General features: G+C 41.9%; 5 protein-coding genes across 5 annotated transcripts; 1 reads left to right on the top strand and 4 right to left on the bottom strand.

The window, feature by feature from the left end:
• Nucleotides 1–4,938: 4,938 nt before the first annotated feature.
• LOC117145565 lies at nucleotides 4,939–7,257 on the bottom strand. The gene is made up of 3 exons (XM_033311269.1): nucleotides 7,036–7,257; nucleotides 6,830–6,980; nucleotides 4,939–6,752 (listed from the first exon to the last, which is right to left on the bottom strand). The coding sequence occupies exons 1-3, from the start codon at nucleotides 7,237–7,239 to the stop codon at nucleotides 6,694–6,696; spliced, it is 414 nt and encodes a 137-aa protein (XP_033167160.1). The 5' UTR covers nucleotides 7,240–7,257; the 3' UTR covers nucleotides 4,939–6,693.
• A 92-nt stretch (nucleotides 7,258–7,349) lies between these two features.
• LOC117145564 lies at nucleotides 7,350–8,068 on the bottom strand. The gene is made up of 3 exons (XM_033311268.1): nucleotides 7,787–8,068; nucleotides 7,553–7,721; nucleotides 7,350–7,489 (listed from the first exon to the last, which is right to left on the bottom strand). The coding sequence occupies exons 1-3, from the start codon at nucleotides 8,027–8,029 to the stop codon at nucleotides 7,404–7,406; spliced, it is 498 nt and encodes a 165-aa protein (XP_033167159.1). The 5' UTR covers nucleotides 8,030–8,068; the 3' UTR covers nucleotides 7,350–7,403.
• Nucleotides 8,069–12,497: 4,429 nt separating this feature from the next.
• LOC117143995 (methionine--tRNA ligase, mitochondrial) lies at nucleotides 12,498–21,045 on the bottom strand. The gene is made up of 6 exons (XM_033308942.1): nucleotides 20,858–21,045; nucleotides 20,505–20,785; nucleotides 20,013–20,435; nucleotides 19,690–19,954; nucleotides 13,708–13,905; nucleotides 12,498–13,051 (listed from the first exon to the last, which is right to left on the bottom strand). Exons 1-6 carry the CDS (start codon nucleotides 20,949–20,951, stop codon nucleotides 12,564–12,566), a joined length of 1,749 nt encoding a protein of 582 aa, XP_033164833.1. The 5' UTR covers nucleotides 20,952–21,045; the 3' UTR covers nucleotides 12,498–12,563.
• LOC117143998 lies at nucleotides 17,248–19,696 on the top strand. The gene is given in 4 exon segments (XM_033308944.1): nucleotides 17,248–17,315; nucleotides 17,317–17,458; nucleotides 17,520–17,688; nucleotides 17,761–19,696. Coding segments are annotated over 4 exon segments (453 nt in total). The 5' UTR covers nucleotides 17,248–17,262; the 3' UTR covers nucleotides 17,850–19,696.
• Nucleotides 21,046–21,236: 191 nt separating the features above from the next.
• On the bottom strand, nucleotides 21,237–22,219 carry LOC117143996 (uncharacterized protein CG45076). The gene has a single exon (XM_033308943.1). It carries the CDS (start codon nucleotides 22,217–22,219, stop codon nucleotides 21,311–21,313), a length of 909 nt encoding a protein of 302 aa, XP_033164834.1. The 3' UTR covers nucleotides 21,237–21,310.
• Between the last annotated feature and the right edge of the window lie 9 nt (nucleotides 22,220–22,228).

Below are 22,228 nucleotides of genomic sequence, written 5' to 3'. Positions count from 1 at the left end.
GCGCCAGTGCTAACCAGTGATTCTAACCAAGGATTTTAATTTTAGCAGGAAGATTTATCGCATCTGGTTGACCAGTTGCCTTCTAATTTTCAAATTTAATATGGCCTTCGCTGGAAAATTTAAAGCCTCAAGTGACCGGGAGCTAAAAACACAATATTTGTTTACTTTTTATATCGTTTCATCTATCAAAACGCGACGACTTTTTCCAGCTCTCTGGCACAAAAACAAAAAGTGGTCGTCTATATGCGAGATGTGTATAAAAATTTATGTGTATATTTATTGTGTTTTATTGGGGCACTTAAGCGTCAGACTGTAAGAGAATACCGCGAGAGCAAAAACCCAAAGAAAAAGCGAAGACAGCGGTATAAAAAAAAGTCAAGGAAAAGCCATGCCAAAGAAAAACTGAAACAAGTAAGGACAACTGAGACGCTTATTGACATAAAAGCCAATCATTTTCAAATGGCTTTAAGCATTTGACAAATGGTGAAGCAGCCCCAAGATCAAACGGAAAAAATAAACAAAACTCGAGCATAAAACTGGAGTCGTACATTATTTTTTTTATTTTTGGCTATGCATTCGAGTTGGCACACCGCACAGAAAAAGCCACAGGAACTTCCAGTGGATGCACTTTGAACCCGTTTGCGGTTATGAGGTTCTCTACATAAATAAAAGCCTTACAGAATTTTTTTGCAAGAAAAATAGATACGCGGAATTCAGCGTCTCAAAAGGGAATGCTTGAATATGAAGGCAACTGAAGGGACTTTTTAAACTTTCCACCGTCAGACAATTGAATATGAATTAAATTATCACTGGAGTGTGAAAAAAAGGTGATTGATGCAGTGCTGTTCATCCATCAATCACCGAAAAACACTGGTGCAATGTTCTCCTCGTTGATATCCTTTATGCAAGTTGTTAGCTACAGCAGCTTATAAAAAACGAAATTGACTATTATTTTACCATTTGGGTAGTTTTAAATTTGTAAAAATATAATGTGCGAAATATTTCTTTTGTTTTTCAATTCGCCATTTCAACAGCATCGATTTAAAAAAGTGTCTACCTGCATAGACAAGAATATTTATTATTTAAAATCAGTTTTTTTTCAGGTGTTGATAAATATATATTTCAAAGTAGCAACTTAAATATTCTATTATTGTTATTTTGGTCCGAAAATTGGCAGCGGACTAAGAACATAAATTCGCACACATTTGCGTGGGTAGTTGAACATGCATGGAATGGTTCCTTGAACATTTTCCGAATACACCCACATTCATATTGTGTGAGTCGAGTGAAAGTCGGACGACAGCTTCTTTATTTCAGTTCAAGGCCGGGTATTCATAAGCAAAACAAAACCTACGAACAAAGCGCTGGCTCAAGGCACCTCAGGAGATTCCCTCGGTCTGGAAACATGGACTGGCTTACAAATGAGTCTGCCACCTCAAATAACAAAGCGAATGCGGCACGCACCACAACACTCAGAAAAAAAATGGCCTACAGGTCTTATCTAAAGAATATTTTACTAAAACTAAAGAGAACATGATTTGCTTTTGAACATTACCAAGATAGCATCATAAATATATACTTCTTATGAAATAAACCCATAAAAGGTCATGAAATTTCTACCTTATGTAAGAACTATCAAGCCATTCCCAGCCAATACATTTTTCGCAGTGTAGCAACAGCAGCAATAGATGGTTGGAGTGATGAATTTCTGGCCGGCCAGGCATTAATTCCATTTAATTATTATGACACCAGAGGGCAGCGCAAACAGGCCGCAATAATAGTGGACGCTGACAAAGAGATTACAAACACCTTGGGTGCTGAGTGCTGCTTACCAGGTTTGCCCCAAATCCCCAGATGCTCCAATCTATTCTAATGGCCAGTGTCGTGCCCAGCGATTTGCGAATCAGCTAAGGGAACATTTGTCATACGCCATGTGGGCGCGTGTGGGCGTACGCGGCGAATGCGCAACGTGTGCGAAACGGTCACAAAGTTTGCCGCAACTTGGCCCAAGTTTTCCGGCTCAACTCGAGCGGGAAAAGCGTCGAGCAGGACTAGTACAACATCGTTTTCACGCTTGCCCTGCCAAGTGAAACCAATTTGCGCATTTTGTCTGCATCGCAAGGCATTCCATTGGATCGTCTTGTTCCTGGTCTTATTCCACTTCTTGTTTTTGGCTGCAGGCTGCCATGGAGTGGCAGTCGCTTTAAATTTTCCTCGTCCTGCACTTGACATTCAATTTTCCCTCGGAGCCACAGCCGTCTAATGAATGCAATGGCAAATTCGACCCAACTGCTGATTACGATTTCCCTTGGGCGCAGTCCAAGCTATCAGTTGGCTGGAGGATCCCCAAGACGCTTGGGGTGCGATGAAAGTGGGTCTCAATGGGAACTGAAAACTCTGCACTTGACTAGAGGGATAGGCGCAGTTTTTAGGTCATCCTGATGGTTATTATGATTTAAAAGCTATCAAATCGCATTCTAATGTGTAAAGATTAAGATGCTCTATTGATTATTTTGGCTTTTATTTCTGTTTTCCTGATCAAAAATAATTAAATCCATTAATCAATTTGTGCAACGATTTAAGTCATTATTGAGAGCTTGCCGAGCAATTTGAAGACAGGATAAACGGATTCCATGATGCTTGTGTTCTCATAAAGTTTTGCCTTGCTGTCGGGGAAAATTACAGATTTCACAGTAAAATGGAAATTCTCGCCTGGTCATAACTTAAAAACAAATTCCAACTGCCTGCATTGTTTTGCGCTTGACCATTGTCGCTCCATCCCTCTCTCCACGCCTCTAGCCGTCTCTTTCTCAGCGAACGTATGAGGGTGTGTGTGTGTGTGGTCGTAAATCAATATTTAAGCTGGGTATAGTATGCTCGTTTAGTCTTTGCCGGATGGTGTGGAGCCTTTCAGCTAGAGTTTAAAAATAAAAAAAAAATGCAAACCCAAACTCATTCAACTCGTTCAACGACTCAATAAATGTTGCAAATGCGATGCTCTCTACGTATTTATTTATACGACAGCGAAATGGGGAAAACAGGGAGATATTTGTGGAGAATGAGGAGGATTCTCCCAGGACCTTCGCTTCGGTCCGGAGTCTATGGATTTTCGTTTCATCTGCAGAGGCAACACGAAAACATTTCCAAACACTATTTATCTTTATTTGCCTCTCGTTCTGGCCATCGTTTTTCCCCCCCTCTCTCTCTCACTCTTTCCATTTCGATGTTGAAATTCCAGCACCGGGCAGTGATATTTGTTATTTGCTAAACGAAATGATATATACTGGCGTGTCATTAGTCATGCTTTGCTGCACATACATAAACACGTACTCTAAAGCTGGCCAACGTTGCGTATACTTGATGCGCCAGTGCCATTGCCACTTCACATCCACGAATGCCCATTCATAACTTAACTCTTCGATTATAGCATTGCTTTTCGAGCTTTAACTTTATTTTCTAATGTTGTCCTAACCCTACTCCATCAATTTGCAACTAATGTTTCGCTTCCATTTTGGTTTGCACAAAACTTAACGCACAATTTATGCAAAGTCTATTAAAATGCAAACGTTTCAGTTAATTACGGCGAATTTCAGTTTCCAAAGTCCTTAAGCGAAATTAGCAAGTAACTTTTCAAATATCGACAGCAACAATAACAACAAAGTTTGCTCTTTTCCCTCGCTTTTCCACCCCCGCTCGGCAAACCCACCCACTGTGTGGCAAGTTAAAAGCGCTAAACGTTTTATTACCACCAGCGCAGCGCAGCGCGGAAAACTCCCGGCCACTTTCGTGAAAAACCTAGAAAAACCTTTGCTGCGGTTGCCTCCACCTGAAACTGCACTTGACGTACTACTTATGGTTGCTGCCTAGTTTCGGTATTTAATATTTGTCGAAAATTTAATTTTGATTCTAAATTTATGATGATTCAGACACAGAATCTTATTCAAACATATCTTCACACATCCTTGTGGTTCAAAACCAAATTAAATTTCTCCTAACATCTAAAGTTTTAATTTAATTCTCTAATCGACTTGTATACATTTTTAAGTAATTGTATATCATTCTATTGACCATCATTTCTCCACTTATTGCGCACTTATTGCCCAACTGGCGTAATATTGTTAGTTGGAGTATCTAAGTGATTATCCCCTGAATTGATGCTCCGATTCCCTCGTAATTCTGACCAGGTCTCCAGAGGCTGTTGGGCCTATCAATAGCGAATCGCAATTGACGCAAACATGGAATATGCCCACATTTTGCTCATATTAACGCACCTAATCAATATGGCCCAAGGGCGAGTACGTAACGGGCCAACTGTTTGGCCATGATTGTTGGCCAGGCTTACTCGCGAAATGGCCGAAAGCCAATTGTGCCATAAATAATTAGGCAACTTAATTAGGTTTCACTTAAACTTCAACAGACGCTGATATTTAGACAGCTTTAAGACTGAATAAACTTGAAGATAAAGCCAGGCAAACCACGAAACCAAAACCATTAAACAAAAAAACAATAATAAAAGAAGAATCCCAAAAATATAGGCAAAATGCAGAATGCTCGGCACTCAAAGTAAATGCAAATAAATCGGATTTCCACAAGAACAGCAAAAAAAAGTGTGGAGGGAAAGCGGCTTCTAAAAAGCAAAATAAAAACAAACAAAGCTGGAAACTACCAGAGGCGATGGTTCCACCAAAACCGTGACCAAACCGAGAAACATGGCCAGAAATAGGACTTACAATCAAAACTTGCCCGTGGGCAGGAGGGTTGATTTGTGTGCCTAATGCGGTATGGATGGAATACAGCAAGAGAAAAATAAAATTATATTCATTATTTATTTGTAGTATATGGAATTTTTAAGATATTAAGTGCAGCCTGTTTTATGTAGAATTTTAAAGGAACTATATCTTTTTGTCCTTGGATACATACACTTAAACCTATATATGTTGTAACATCCTTTCAGTTTTTAACTTAAATACTCCATCTTGCTGGAGTAACCACTTATTCTACAAGTGTATCTTCAAAGTCTGGGTGCAACTTCAGCTATGGCTCCCCCTTCAGACCCTCGGGTTGCCTTAACAGATTGAAACAATAAACTCAAATTGCCCCAGCGGACGAGGGGGGCAGTGGGTTTGAGTTCGGGTTGAGTTATCTGCTGTAAGTTGAGCCGATAACTTTATGCGCACAATTCCATTTGATTGATGAGATTTATGCTCGCAACGCCCACCGTTCACGTATTTTGATTTTATTTTTATTTAGTCGTCTTATTTCATCTGCCCTCTGTTGCTGTTTCATCGCAAAATCAAGTGCCTGGCTGTTGCTTCTTTTATTTTATTTCCTGCTGGGGAAAAAAATATATAAAGAAATCGCAGACAAACAAAAGCAAACGAATGAAATATATAAAACATTTAAAGCCCTTCAGCAGGAGCAACATGTTGGCATACGGACCAAATTCCCTTATGCCAAGAGCCTCTTTTGACCCACTTCAGGATACTTTTTGGCTACAGTATATGGCAAATAAGCCAAGTGGATTTATTGTCACAGAAATGTAATCCCTGTCTTCGTTTGTTTCATATTTAATTGGCTTCTTCGGAAGAGAAACGCCGAGCAGCTGTCATTAGTGGCAGTTGCAAGGGAAATTCATCAGCCTTGATCATGATTTCATTAATCAAGTGCAATGCTCTCGAGGATTAAAACGTATCATTGAAAATCAGTGCTATCGAAATTTACTGCGGGTTAAGCAGACTGCAGCTTAAACCACTTTAAGTAAATATATTCGGTATATTTTTGAATTATTGAATAATAAATTATCTAGGTCAAAAGTAAACAAGTTTTAAGGATGAGGGACATTTTAATATCCCTGCACCATAAATTCATGACACCATCCGAATCTTCGGTTACTTGAATCGACGTCGCCCAGCCTCCTCCTCCTGCTTTCGAGTGCTCCATTCATTCCGGCCCTCAGCTCCTTGAGTGCTTTCTGGGTAAGCTCCTGCATCCGCTGTCGCTGTCATCCTCCTTCGGCTCCGTTACCAGTCCCAGATTCATCTCCAGCATTCCGAGATGCATTCGCATAAAGAGTCGACACGGAAATTGCAAGTATCGTTGATTCATTTGATCGCTTTGCAAGGCAAATGGGCGCACGGACTCCGAGTTCACCGGCGCCGGACTCACGGTCATTAATATGCATGTTTATTGGGTGCTGGAGCTGGAAGAACAGAAGGAGCAAAGGAGGCGAAACGGAGGAGCAAAGGAGGAGCGAGGAGCAACGCTGCGTTGCTATCCCGCTGTGCAAATTACAAGGGGCTTACTCTTTCAAGGATGTCCTCCATCAGGTGCTTCACGAGGAGGAGGCTCCAGTCGCGAGCTTGATTTTTGGAGGCCAGTCAAAATTAGCAACGCTCCGACGGCAGCGATAAAGTTCCACTGTGACGCCATTTAACTTGCTGTCAAATGTTCGCATGCGACGTCAAGGGAAAACTCCTGATGTACTTAGACGTGTTCCCGTTTTCGAAATATTTCATTACAGATTTTAATATTTTTGTTGAAAAAAACAGAATGAATTTGTTTAAGTTTTCTATCATATGGAATTTTACAAAGCTTTGCATAAAAACTGAATAGAATTTTAAAATGAAGCAGCAAAAATGGCAATTTAAAATACCCGCAGTAGTTTAAAAAACTTTTTTTTTTTATTTAGTTACGTTAGCTTTCCGACAGATCCATTTGATATTGCACAGTAATTTTTGTAGAAGGTCTTCCATCTATATATTAAATATTAAATTTATTAATATATTTAGTTTAAACTTTCATATGGAATAAGATTCAAATAAAAACTCACATCCAGTAACATTGCACAACGTGTGTCCATTCAGACTCAAATGGGTTAACTTGGGCAGTTCACTTTTGATATTCACAAAGTAAACGAATACTTGACCACGCTGATCATTTGAATTGTTGTTGGTATACCGCATTAGCGGACTCAGAAAAATCTATTAAATATTTATATTCCAAGTGTGAAACGGAAATGGTTGGAATTGAGCTCACCCCGCTATGCCCATGAATATCGAATGTTGGGGACCACTTATAAAATGAATTTGGACCTGATGGAGCTGTGAATATGCCCATATATGCACTACCATCTTCGACCGTCTCGTATTTAAAGTAATTAACACAAGAATTGTAGGGCACGTTTACCATCTGAGCTGAGCTCAGAAAGATCCAAGACAAAGTCAGCCAAATGATTAACATTCTAGGAACCGCTCTTTATAAAGTCGAAACAATCACTAATCGCGCCATATACAGCATATGCTATATATTTACTTGAAATTCCCGAACGTCACTTTCACTATTGTATGAAATACTTTTTGCACAAAAATATATTCAATGTTCTCAGAAATTTACAATATATAGTATTAAATATATAAAGAGTTTTTGGCTTTATTTTTCACTCTAAATGTCATTTGATGCGTTAGAGTAATTCTGGTCTTGGGAAATGGGTCTGTAAGATATTGAAAATCAGTGATCAGTTAAAACAGCAAAGAAATATGCATTTTCAACTCACATTCCTCACTGGAGCACACTTGTCGATCGTTGATATACAAGGATGTCAACTTGGGCAGCGCGGTGGTGATGTTCAAGAACTCCACAAAAACCTCTGCCGGCATTCCCCTTACAATGTTTGTGGCGGCCTCAGTCGTATTGGGATACGTGTTCATTGGACTCACAAACAACTTGGGAATACATGGGAAGTTCAAAGATACGGAAATACATATGTATAGGGTGTATAACTACTCACGTCGCGCTTTCCTTCCACTTCAAATGTCGCCCGCCAGTTTAAAACTGAATTTACTTTTAGTGCCGCGTTGGGGGCTGAGAAAATGCCTATATAGATCTGTTTTTCGTTTTTCATCGCATATCTGAAGTGTTCATCGCAGTAGTGTTGGGGCACAAGAAGCCCCAAAGTTGCGCCTGTACAAAGAACCAATAACGTAAACAAGGTGATTGACATTCTGGTTTGATTGACGAGTCTGGTGTTCATAAGGTCTGAAGACTGACTGTTTCCGTTTAAAGCTCTCCGATGATTGTATTTTTAATAAGAAGCATTATCACTAAAGAGCTTACTTATATAATGCCTATTTAAAGCGACTGAATCAGATTACTCATTTGCTGATAACAAGCTGCTAGAATAAAAAAAATTATAATATATAAAAATATATAAATTAATGCTCCCAAATTTTTTGTAGTTGAAAATGGGGAAATCCACAGCGAGAACACGCCGAGCCAGTCGGGCACAACTATTTTTCGAAGGTGAATTTAATTTTCCGGCTCTGCCGTCGCCTTTGTCTTCTTGGGAAATTGCATTTTTCATCTTTCCCCATTCCTTTGTGCGCTGCTCTTGCTCATAAGTCTTGCATTGTCATGCAAAAGTGCAGCAAATTAATTTGTTTACTTATCAACTGGGTGGGTAGCCCGAAAAATTTGTCTCGAAATTTCCCCTTTTCTTGGAAATATGCATTTTGTTTTGTGGCTTGGGGGTACCTTTAAAATCAGCTTGCGGCTCTGGTCATTTGGAGTGGCCTCTTTCCAGGTCATAAAATCATACGAACGACGACGCTCGAGTTCTGGCAAGGATAACGATCCTTGGTCCATTGACTGTGATGCGAAAGCCACTCGAAGCGCATTCGGTTGTTGACATCCCCAATATAAGTTATCAACAAGAGACCCAAACACTTACGCCCAACGACCGACAACCGACAACACTAAGCTACTTTTAATGTTTAGACACAAACACAAGGACGACGGCGCACACAAACGCAAACACACTAACACACTCGCACACGCACAGACACAGTTGCACGCTAAGGGGTTTCGGCATGAAGTTAATAAAAGTTCTACGACATTTTGACCTGGAAAATATTGCAAAAATAAAATGGCTGCCGGGCTGTTGCTTCAGCAGCATTTTGCTTCGCCTTCGCCAGTTCGCCGCAGGTTTTCCAGCTGTGGTTTTCCAGCTGTGCCGACAGACGCCAGAAAGTATGCTTTAAATAGTGGCATAGTAAAATATTTACTTTGGCGCAAAAAGGTTGCTGAAAACGGGGGGTTAAGGGGAAAATAAACTTTTGCTGACCGGCAAAATGAAAAGCGAAGGCCGGGCGAGTCTAGCAAAAAAATTCATTAAAAGGGATAACGACTCGCATACTTGCGTGGCACTCGATGTGTTTGTGTTTGTGTCTCTGTGTGTGTGTGTGTGCGGTCCAAGGATTAAGGACTCGGCTGGAATTTTTGTAGTTCCATTTACTAACATATTATGTAAAGTAGCCAAAATCCATGCTTAGTTAAAGAACTTGGCGCCCATTTAAATAGCAATCGCATAAATCTGCTCTAATTAAATGACCAATGCGCTCGATTTAATTTTCAACTTTTAATTGCGGAATTACATCAAACGCTTTCTGCTTTGCGTTGATTCATTAAACACTTTTGCGTTGGTTTAATGAATTAGTTAAGCATCATTTTGTACATTCGCAATCATTATTGGATTTATCGAATGACAGCCATTGTGTAATTTGCATATTTGAAATTTAAAGGGTTCTCGTAGATGCTCAGTCGTAAAATTTAATAATCCAATAGGCTGTGGAAAATACAATTGCTTTTCGTAGCTATTGGCAACAACATCGTTTGTATGTTGTCTGATTTATGTTTAATTAATAAGGCATTTTTTCAACAAAAATCTCTCTTAATTATAATTGGCATTAATTTCCAAATTTATCTAAAAATGAACGCATACCTAAGCGGCTGTCATTGTTTAGTTCATTTGCTTTTTGGATGGAGAACACTGTTTAAACGGTTTTAAAGCCTTTTTAGAAAATGTCATAAGTTATCAGAAAAGAAAGATCTCTAACGATATAATAAAACCTGTTTTACCGGTTAATTTCTCCCATCATATTTAAGAAATGTGGATTAAAAGGTAGGCAAAGGGTATATAGTATAGTTCTGATTAGAAAATGTTTCTTTCTTATTTTATTTGATATATTTTTTTTATTAAAATTTTGTAAAAATAATCTAATAAATACATTAATCCATCCCAAAATTTTTGAGTGTACGAAGTATGTGAGAACAGTTTCGAATTCGCCTGCAATGCAGAATGCAGCGGCAACCAGGGGCGAATCAATTTCGTTGTCTTTGAGGTTGGCCCATCGAAACACTGCTTAAGCTTTGCCAAGTGGGGCAACTTGGAGCGCGGGCTAATTCATTTACAATATTGCGCATACGCCACGTGGCTGGCAGGCAAATTAAATTATGCATTGCCGGAGTGCAGAGCTGTGGCCGGCAGACGGCGGCAATCTCGGCAAAGCAAGTTTGTAATTAATCAAAGTGCAACAGGGGGTAGCATACGCGGCAACAGCAACAACTGTCGGAACAACAACCACTTTGGGTTCTGCGTTCGAGTTTAAGCAGCATTTAAAGTGAATCATTAACCCTATTACCTGACTTACCCACCCCCCTTCCCTCCGCCTGCATAATTTCATTTAAAATGCAAACTTCACAACTTTTTACAAGTCAAGCATGTTGATGCGCTTGTTTATGCTCCCCTGTCCTGCTCAGTTGCTTTTCCTTGGCCCACTGCTGTCTCATTAACGTCAACTTAATTTGCTTGCATTAAACAATTTCATTTCGTACGCTTGGATATTAAATTATGTACCGCAGATCAAAGTGCCTGATCCTTGGCAGAGGAATCTTGGAGAGATAATATTTAAGTGGTCTTCCGGCGTGCCTTTCAAACTATTAATTCATTATATGATATGTTGCTTGCACAGATTTTCCATGTCAACACCTTGCCAGCTGTATTTCAACTGATAGTTATTCAAAAAGCCTTTACAATTTATTAGATTTCCTAAACATAACTACATCGTTATGTAATGTTTGTTAAGCTTATATGGTGAGCACTCTCCGTATGTACATATTAATGAATCAAATTTTCTTCCTTAATTGGCATGCCAGAAAATATTCTCCCAATATTGAAGTAATCAAATTCTGCATATCGAATTTCATTGCCAAATTTCAAGGCAGACAATGCATCCAATCCCTTGCACTAATTGCTCGATCTGTCTATGAGATGTGCTAGCTTTTCTGGCCAACAGCAAACTGTCTGTATCAACTTGAATGTGAACATCCGCATCAGCATCTCCACAAGTTCGGCCCGCACTGCAAATTGCAAGTTAACTGGGTCCAAAAGCCCGCACATTTTGACGCCCTAATTGGCAATCTGGGCCAAAAGGAGGGGGACTCTGGGAAAGAGAGTTAAGCGTTGGTCTACGGCAAAATGGAGCTAAATTGTTGTTTACCTGCAGCTGATAGCGGCGGTAATGTCTGCACTTCTCGTGCAATTAACAAAAACCACTGATGGGAAAGGCACATGATTTTGAAAGAACACGAAAGGAAGCTGGCTTCGGTAAGCCGAAGTTTATATACCCTTGCAGAAGTTATATTTAAACAAATAACAGAGTAATATATATGCCTAATTGGGCAGATTTATGGGACAAGTGCGCGTAAAATCCGGACAAACGGACATGGCTATATCCACTAGCCTTTAGATACTGATCAGGAATAAGTATTTATTATTTATTATATTTTAAAATTTCGAAGTATCAATGTTGGGACAAAGTAATAGGGGTTTCCCATCACCAATTGCAACGCACAAGAGAAATTGCGTACAATCAAGTAGCGATAAAAGTGCAATTCTTGGCCAATGATTTTCGACTTCTGGGCTTGAGACTTGATTGATGTCGAGAGCGGAGTTTCTGGGGGGGAATCCTAATTAAACTATATCCTCGAAGTCGCGAATCTGCTATTGGCTGGCGAGTCTAATCTAATCAGCTTTGTCTACTCCACAGGGCCAGTCAGCAATTTGCCCTAATGGTTGCACTTTACTTGGCCCTCAGCCAGTTCATTCCACTGCCATATGCACTACCACTCGGATTGAGAGCCACATTTTGCCATTCATTTTGATTACCCAGTTCGTTGGGTCGTTCTCATGGTGTGTTTTTATTCCTCTTTTTTTTTGGGTTCGCCTCTGGAAATTAAAATAAATTAACAAATAAAAGTCTGGCCTCAAGTTCGGCTTGGTGGCCTGCCCTCAACCTGTTTGCCAATTGAAGGCCATAAATAACGTCCCATTCTTGCCACCTGATGCTGACTTCAATTACGCGTAATAAATTACAAAGGAATATGAGACAGCGATGCTGCTGACGGCACTGCTTTTTCCTTCCTGCACATAATTAAGTGGATTTTAATGAGACTCCGAATGGGAGCCAGAAAACCCAAAGTTGGCCAAGTTGTTTGGCCTGTGATTTTGATTGCCCGCCCTAGTTGACAACGGTTTTTGGCCAAAGTTACAAAGCTTTTCAAAGGGAATAAGATCTGATTAACAATTTGCACAAATATTTTTCTGAGCGCATTTAAATTTAAGTGCAAAATAGAAAGCTACCAAAGTTAATAAGATGAAAGTATATGACATAATTAACCCCTCGCCATGAACAAATGCTTGGCTTTGGAATCAGTTTATTACGGCCACTTCAGGACATTGTTTCGCGGCGCTCCTTCTTCTTCGATTTACTCCGCTTGGCTGGCTGCGGCTGCTGCTGCTTCACTTCCTTCGCAGCCGTCTCCTCGAGAATCCGCTGGAAGAGCAGCGCACTGGTTTGCCCGTCCAATTGACGGCTCTCGCCGAGTCCCGGGTGGCTGTTGGAGCTGTTGGGACTGGTGGCAAAACTCTCGGCCAAGTAATTCCAGCCACGTTGCGCGGTGGGGACGCTCAGCTTATCGAGCAGCCGGTTGGCCAGCTGGGGAATTATGGGCTGCAGCACAATGCCGCTGAGCCGCAACGCGTCCATTGTCATGGCGATTATGGTCTCCAAACGGGCCTGCTTGCCATCCGGTGCTCCCGCCTTCAGCGTCCAGGGCTTGGAGCTCTCGAAGAAGTTGTTGGCCGCATGCAGAGCCGCCATCGTTGTGTCGGCCACCAAGTGGAAGTGATTGCACTCATAATGCGAAGCGCATCGCTCTGCAAAATGCGAAACATTCAAGGCAATTGAAAATAAATGTAGCAAAAATCTAAAAACCTTAAATATTTATACACTACTTTTATAACAGATGAATGAAATTTAATTCTATTTATTTAAGGCAACGGAAAATGTATAAATTGACCAGATAAGGCTACACACAATTCTTTTGTGTGTTTTCTGTTTTCCCAACAGATTATTTTAATCAATCACTTATTAATTGAATTTCCAAAATGGAATATAATTTTAAAGCTGATAAGAAATTTTAAACCTAACCTTAAGACCAATTTATTCTAAATCCTACGCACTTTTTAGGTGATTATAATCCAATTTTTGTTCAAGTGCAGACAGTACAATATACAATATACAAAATGATGGCTTCACTTGGCGCACTTAAAGCCATAAGCTCGCTGGCTTGGCCACACTCTCGAGTGCACTTGCCGCACGGAGATTGGCCGGAAGTGCTTCGGGCAGATGCGGATGCGGATGCAAACGCAAATGCAGATTATAAACCATCTCTATCTCGAGAAGGCGCCTTCAGCTCGAGCCTGGCTGCTTAAATATTAAAATGACAAAGCAGCACTCCACTCCACTGCACTGCACTGCACTGCACTGCGGTGCACTCCAGCCCCACTCCGTTCCATTGCAATCCACTCACCTGACAGATGCAGAAGCGAATCCTGCAGGCGTTTGGCCGCATCCAGGCTCCGGAGGAGATCCGCCAAGTGCTCCGCGCTGGTTGATGGATAGATTTGGCCGGGATTCAGCGACTTGGCACTGGCACGCGATAGCAGATTGCCCAGGGTGTCCGCCAGCTCCGAGTTGAGGATGCGCTGCGCCTTTACGTGGCTGTAGTCTGTAAGCAAACCAGAGCAGACAACTTGTCAGTTTGCGCCGCGAAGATGGAAAGCAAAAGAAAGACGACTCTCAGCCGAAAACAACGTCATTACTTGTAAGACAGCAAGCAATAAATGAGTATAAAACTTTTCCAAAAACCCCATTTTCTAAATCATTAAAATATAAGGGATTTCTTGACCAACAGTGAAATAAACATATTTAATTGTATCCCTGCATGACCTTCTTTTCATCAAGTGCCGCCACAGAAGGAATAAAAAATGTCATCGCGAGATGGGAAAGCGAACTTAAGAGTTGTATTTTCACATTCCACTTAACTTCCGTTTGGCCCAGCATTAACTGCTCACGGATTCGCCAATATGCCTGGCCGCCCATTAAGGGGATTAGCATTACGAAAACGTAACCAGAGTCCATGGAGTCGGGAGTTGCTGTCCTTCGAGCAAAGCCGTTTAAGATAAAATCCGAATAACTTAACAACAACAAGCGAGGCGAGGAGTTTTCCCCTCATTTTCCTTTGCCGCACAAAATGCTGCTGCTGCTGCAGGTGGCTTTTTGTGGGGAGTAAAGCTGAACACGAAAGGATTTAAGCTGCGCTAATAGTTGCAAAATCTTCGTCCGGAGGGAAATTGAACTGAATGAGGTAGATAGTCTGTGGGATAAAGGAGTGAGTCCACTATAATACGTATAATGATGTGTTCGCCGGGGGGGAACTTGAGAAAATTAAGTACACAAGCACTGCATTCATTCAATGCAGTGCAGTGGAATATATAAGAGAAAGGAAATCGGATGTTACTTCCTGTAAGTGAAACGATTTTCTTGATTTAAATAGCAACCATTAAGTAAGAACTCAGGTAATGAAAAATCATCAAATCAAATACATTCAACAGCAGCTCAATATTTAAGGATTAAGGAGTCCTGCTAGTTGAATTCAAAACAACCTGGCAAAAATGAGGCAAGTATATCATCGACTGCTAATGGGGCACAAACTATAGATGCAACTGCAAGTGCAACTGCATACTTTTGGTAATTAAAAACAAGCACTGCCTGCTAAGTCAATAATCGAGTAATTGCTGCCGGCAAGTAATTATTGTTGGTCGAAATTCCTACTTTTTGATGATCGGATTTCGAAACGAGTACCAAGACCACACCAAGAATTATTCCCTAGCAAATACATTTCGATGGTTTTGGACGTTCAACTTTCTGCATTGGAATCTTCTCCCGTTTCACCTGTGCTACCAAATGAGGTTTCCTCTTGAGCTTACTCTCTGGGGAAATACAACTGCCAAAAAGTGTTGCCTGAAACATTAATTTGTTGCACAACCAGGAGAAATACAGCAAAAAGTTTGCAACCGCCCGAAAAAGGCAAAAGTCTGCTTGTCAACCGAATTCAAATGAAAGAGTGTCGAGTTGAGTTGCGTTGCGTTGAGTTCACATGCCTAGACGTAAGTTTTCCCAAATCAAATTCATGTCAAGTGTGGAAAATGGGAATTGTTATAGGAACGGCTGCTACCTCGCACTTTTGGCATTTGACCCATAAAGTTTTGCGCTCAAAACTTTATTTATTACCCAGAGCATATTACACATAAAAGTATGAAATTAACCTGAAACCATTTTCAAAACCATTTTAAAATGGGTTTGTCATAAGCAATCATAAAGAGGTAGCCCTGAAGTGCCATAGAAAACTGAACCGGTCGACTGGCTTTTCATTTTGAATGCATTGAATTTTGATGGCATTGCAAACGTTTGCCTGCCGATGGCCCAAAATGCAATGTGAATTGCATCGAACTTTATTAGCGGCCCCCCCCACCCATTCGACTGCCAATCGAGTATTGCTTTCTAATGAAATTGTTTCGAAGAGGCCCGCAACACGTGTTGTTTTTTATATGTGGCATTACCTGCCTGCCGGAGCTCAAGTCCGGTCCAAAAAGTCCGGGAAACTCTTAACTGCTTACGTGAGCAGCTACAAATTGTGCAAAAAGGCAAAAGTTGCTGACGGCACGAGGAAGCCGTGTACTTGCCACTCGCCACTTGCTACTTGCCACCGACTCTAGACACGCTGCTGCACATGCTGCCACGTGACCGTAGGGGCGGAGGAAGTCCATTCCTCAGACAAATGCAGCCGCTCTTCCTGGTTGCAATATAAATAATACTTTTTTACGTGCCCCGAGAGCTGTTGCCTGTTTTGGCTGCACCTTAAACAACTTGAATAACTTGTCGCTGCTCCACTTTTTGCCATTGCCTGCAGAAAACTTTGACACAATTCTGCAGTGCCCTGCCGTTTGTGTTCGTATTTTTCAACAGCATAACTTGGCTTTAAGTGCAGAGGTGGTGCCATCAAATATTTAACAAGCCTCTCTGCAATCGGAGACAGCCATGGTGTCGTGTCGTTGAAGTTGGCCCGGGCAACACGGGGCGTATGGGTTATGTGCCAAACACTAATTTCAAGTTTGCCCTTTAGCAGAATCTGTTTGCCGTATCGGATGGACAGGGTGCCAACTATCGGGGTTAAATAGACATTCAGGGAGCCCATAAGGTAAGTGGCTGAAAGAAGACGTGTTAAGTTGAGAGAAGAAAAGGTGCTAAATAGTTTTATTCTTTATCTTTGGGCTCCTTGTATTATATCTGTATTTATATTTTTATTTAAGTTTGAAGGTCAGTCTAGCTTAGTTCAATTTTAGGTTTATTGAAATATTTTGTGGCTTGTAAAACACTACCGCTTTATATCGCTTTATCGTAATAGGTTAAATAAAACATGAATTAACTAGACCAATAATAAAGCGTATATTTTCTGAGGTGGTCGATTTTTCTCGGTGGAAGAGGAAATTGCTTATAGACTGATAAGCTCGTATACGCTTTTGTTCTCATTCTCAGAATTTCTTCGCGATTAATGTTTTTTTTTTTAATTTGAAGCTCTGTACGTAGTGAGATGTTCTCGACAACATAGGAGGAGGAAATAGTATGCAGATGTACGTGAAATTCATTAACATAGTGGATGAGTTAACCCTGCTTACTGACTTTGCTCCGAATGGAGAAATCCTGTGCACCAACCAGAAATATGCATCAAAATAATCTTAATAACTGACCGAATTATAAGTATTTCAGTTTTTTACAGACGCAGCACAATCAATCGATAGTAGAAGCATATGTTAGTACCGAAAATAAATTGAATTACTCATTGTTAATTTACCCTGACATCTCAATGAATTATTACTATCAACAAGCAGCGGACAATAAATTTAAAAAATGGGTATATTGTTTTTTTTTTTCCAATCCGATAAGAAATAATGTACACAATACATAAAAAGATGCAGCAGCACACATTATCTTTAGTCTGAAATCTGCCTTCATCGCCAGCGGAATGTCTATTACTTTTTGGTTTTACTTGTACGCGTGTTTCATTTCGGTTTTGGCATCTACCGGATCACAATTGCCATTCATATTTTAGATATGACACCATGAACATGGGAAATACGTATATTGGCGTTTTTACGGCCCACAAAAGTCAACTTACTTCGTTCTACTGGGAGGCTGCGTTCTCCGCTCGCGGAAGTATCGTATGTACTATAAGAACCGAGAAATGTTCATTTCTTAAGGTATGCTGTCATTTCTTTGCAGGATCAAGTCGACTATCTTAATCCGTATCCGGACAATCAAGAGTGCTTTAAAAATATCAAAAGGGGAAATCGCGGACAAATGTTCGTGATCTTCCAAAACATTACCAGCGAGCTGCCCAAGCTGATCAGTTTTAAGCTTAATGGAGAGACACTGTGCACCAACAAAAAATGTGAGTAAAATAATAAAATGTGGGTGAATAATTTCAAAAATATTTGACTATCAATATTGAATATTTTCGCAGACCCCCCACTCTCTATCACAACTCGAGTAGCTCGGAGAATGACCGTCGATGAAATACCCATTGCATTCACATTTAGAAAAATGAATTGAATGGAACAGAGCGTTTTTCACAGTGTTCGTAGTGCCATATAACTCCTGTTCAATTCAATTAGTATTACTAATACTGCTTTTACATCTATTATCCACTACTATTAAATAAAAGTGGATTATTCAAGTGTTGTTATGGCAGCTTAAAAAAAGCCATAATGGCTTTTGGCGTCTCTACACACTCAGAGATTTATTCCCATATACAAAATCTTAGCAAAGGTCGCGATTGTTGAAAATTGCGTGACATTAAGTTCCTTATCTCCCACAAACCGAAGTGATATATGGATTAATAAGAACCTCTTTGAAATACATATTTGAATTGAAAATGGCGACTGTTTAGCTGAGCGGTTATCGTTGTCAACAATTGAAATTACTTAACAACAATTACTAAAGAACCTAAAGTTCCATAAAAACGTTTTCAAACTTCCGCAGGCAAACCAGTCTGCAGTGACAAGTTTATATATTCAAATTTTTCAAATTGAGTGACGCCTCAAGCAAGTTGATTGCATCAACGCACCTCCCCTATTTGCATTTCCTGGCCAACTTTTTCTAACATAACCGCAGATGCTGAAGGTCCTTCGAGGTCCTGCCACTACTTTTGCTCCCTTGCCAGCGCCAGCATCTGTTTTATCAAATTCGAAATGCAATTTCTGTGTCGCGGAAGTTCGGCGTGTAATGAAAACTTGAGCATTTAGTAATGATGTTGTACCCCCAAGAGCTTTGTGCAAACGGATGTCACCTTGGGCCACAATATCGAATTTGCAGCCAACTGATCGAAACTGATGGAAATAAGTGATTTTCCGCCTAATGGACGCCAGTCGACTTGAATTAACGCAAATTTGTCTGCCGCGCGGCATAAATCATTCATGGGCCGAAAAATATGCAAAATGTGCGAGATGTCGAACTTTTGTAATTTAATTATGCGACGTCGTCGCACTGCAGCAGTTCGCACATTTTTATTGAAGCATGTATTATTTTTTGTTTTTTTGGCTTCAATTTGCTGGCCAAATGCAATAAAAATGCAATTAAATTAGCCGCAAGGCAGCGGGGCATAAAAAAAAAATTAAAAAGAGAAACATCAACAAGCGCAAATTGAATAAAGGCAAACGTGAAAAGCAGCCGCCTGTCTGGAAAATCCGTCGGAAAAGCAAAGTCAGCAATAATTGAAAATTAAATTTTAAGGGCGCAGGGGCGAGGGGCTGCGCGAGGAGCACCAGCAATTTATGCAAATGGAAAACCCGAAAAAGGTTTGGCGAATCAATCAGAGCGCATCCCGTGACACCCAGCGAAGTGTGTTAATTGCTTTCGATAACCCGTCTCAATGCCATACGTAATCATATCTGGCGGACAATTGATGAATTCCTGACGGAAACTTGCCACCCCCTCCGAAACTGTTTGCCCCATCCGAAATGCAAATGGCTTCAAGTTCGGGATACGAAAACTTTCGTGGCAAATAAACAAAAGTTGCCTCTCTCGCCTGCTCCAGCTAGACCGAAAACTTTTGGCCAGCTCCTCGACTTTAGTTCCCTTTTTAGGTTTGGCAGCTCGGGCATAAAATTGAAATGCAAATTTAAGCAGAGGTAACCATGGCCGTAAAACTAACGACGACAGATGGCCACTCACATCACATGCGAACACTTCAAGGCAACCTCAACAGTTTCGGTTGATAATTTGATGGAAAAACTATTTGAATAACCGCAGGCAGGGCATTCCTGCCCACAATCCCCCAATGCCCCCACAATCGCCTTTCCTCTGCGATTTGCATGGTGGCCACATGGCATTGCAGCCGCAAAGTGAAAAAGCCACAGACATCAAAGGGATTTCGCGGTTTCGATTCACTCACTGCCATCGCTGTGGGCCACGCCCTCCCGCAGAAGGAAGTATCGCAGGCCCTCCATGGTGTACTGCTGCGCTGCCTGGAGGGGATCCACAACGTTGTGCTTGCTCTTCGACATCTTTTGCCCATCGACGGTCCAGTGCGAGTGAACGTACAGCTGTCCAGGAGGTTCCAAGCCGGCAGCCAGGAGGAAAGCGGGCCAGTAAATGCCATGGAACTTGAGGATGTCCTTCCCTATCACTTGCTGCGCCGGTGGCCAGTGGGCAGAGAACTGAAATGTTAAAAGTTTAATAATAAAAACCACTTGAAGAAACGGCTTGAGGACTCGCCTTTTCATCTGGATAACCGACAGAGCTGAGATAGTTGACTAAAGCATCCAACCAGACGTAGACAGTCTGCGAGTCATCATCCGGAACGGGAATGGCCCAGTGTACGCGGTTAGAAGGACGTGATACCGATACATCCGGCAGTGGTTCGCTGAGCGTGTCCAGCAGAATCTTTTCGAACTTGGCCGGACGTATGCGAGCCTCCGTTTTCACCCAATGACGCACATCGTCCTGGAATTGTGACAGTCGAAACATATAGTTCGTTTCCTCGGTCCACTCGACTGGATGCCCAGACTCCAGGGAGTATCGGGTACCAGTGGCCTCGTCTAATCTCAGCTGGGAGTCGGTGAGAAAGGTTTCGTCAGACACGCAATACCAACCGCTGTAGGCTGCCGAATATATGTGGCCGCGTGTGTAAAGTGTGCGCTGAGGATTCAAGTTTTAAAAAGTTAAGTAATATTTTTTGGCTAGCATGGATAGCAGCCCCATTCTTACCCAGAAATTGGCCACTGCCCGCTTGTGGCGATCCTCAGTGGTGCGAATAAAGTCATCCTGCTGGATGCTGGCACTGCGGAAGACCTCTCGATATCGCTGCGATATATCATCACAGTATTTGGCAACGGGCACCCCGTGAAGAGATGCCGCCTGCTGGATCTTTGTGCCGTGCTCATCCGTTCCCGTGCAGAGTCGTACATCCAGCTCTGGATACCTTAGCCTCTGGTAGCGACAGTGGGCATCGGCTATGACCGCTGAGTACAGGTGCCCAATGTGAGGAGCTATTCGTTAAAGAGGATTCCTTTTTATTATCCATAATTGTGAATGATTTGGTTTAAAACTGATATGCTCACCTGCATTTACATAGAAAATTGGAGTTGTCACATAGTGCGAACTGTTGTACCGAGTTCCCAAGTATTTGAGGCACCTAATTCTTCTAATAAGCATCACTTTAAACGCTATTTTAATAAACAAATAAGTAAAAGAACGGCTAAACAATTTGCCGGTTGATTTTATAACATTGAACAGCTGTGCCACCAGTGCTGCCCATCACTCGGCTAACAGTGCACGTAACAGCCTCATTTAACATAGATGCACACTTAACAGCGTTTACGCAAGGTTTAACGGCTTTACATTTGAAATTAAATTCAAAAGAATAAATCAAATATTTCCATGCAAATTAAACTTATTTAAATATATTTATATAATAATACAAAATTTATCGTGAAACAATTTAGTTTGTATTTATTTCTTTTAATATGAAACTAATTAAACCGAAATCGAAACGTAACAAAATATAAAAAAGATCAATTGATCCTCGAATTCGGTGCTAGATTTTGACTGCTTCCGGCGGAATACTTTCCGGCCAACTTGCGCGGACGCAGACCCCAACGCACCTGCTGGCGGTGGGTCATTCGCCGAGACCTCTGTGCCTTCTGCTTGGCCTCCACTGCAGCACAGGCCGCTTTGTAGGCCGCCTGCTTGGTCTTCTCGAAGTCCGTCTTGGCCTCGGTCATCTGGCGGCCGAGATTCTCCACCCGGTGCTTGGCAGCCTCCAGGAGCTGCGTCTTCTCGGCCAGCTCCTGCTGCGCTCCACTGGCCACGTTCTCGATATTGGCCAGATTGGACGTGGCGGCTATTACCAGGTTCTTCAGCTGATTGAGTTGCGATTGGGCCTCGTGGGCAGCCGATGCGGCGGCATTGGCATTCGTCTGGGTGTTTTGTAGGGACGAGGTCACCTCAGTGACAACCGCATCCGCCTCTGTCATCTCCTGCTGCAGCTGCTCAACAATCTGTTGCTTTCCGGCCAGTGCCGCCTCCGCCGCCCGAGCGGATTGAGCTGCCTTGGCGGCCAGTTCATTTTTGACCTGGGATGCAGCCGCCTCGGCAGCTGCCATCTGCGAATCGCTGGCTGCCTTGGCCTCCTGTGCGGCTTTTTGGGCAATGTTGGAGGCCTTCTGCTTGGGATCTCCGCGACCAAAAACGCCGGTTCCGGCGCTGCAGCCAGCGCCTTTCTTCGAATTTGGTTCCCCACAGCCTTCGGATCCGCCTCCCATTCCGCCCGCCCCAGCAGATCCTTCGATGCTGGCATCGCCGTACAATCCGGACAGGCATTGCTTGGCATTCGTTTCGGCGGGTCGGTAGTGGAAGCTCTCCAGTCGAGGGAACGCACGCAGCAGTAGCAGGACGAGGAGCAGCGCTTTCGTGCCAGGCATATTCCGATC

The sequence above is a fragment of the Drosophila mauritiana genome, chromosome 3R (genome assembly GCF_004382145.1).
Source record: "Drosophila mauritiana strain mau12 chromosome 3R, ASM438214v1, whole genome shotgun sequence".
Taxonomy (NCBI): Eukaryota; Metazoa; Arthropoda; class Insecta; order Diptera; family Drosophilidae; genus Drosophila; species Drosophila mauritiana.
Note: the sequence above shows the minus strand (reverse complement) of the source record. Positions and strands in the feature narration are given on the sequence as shown.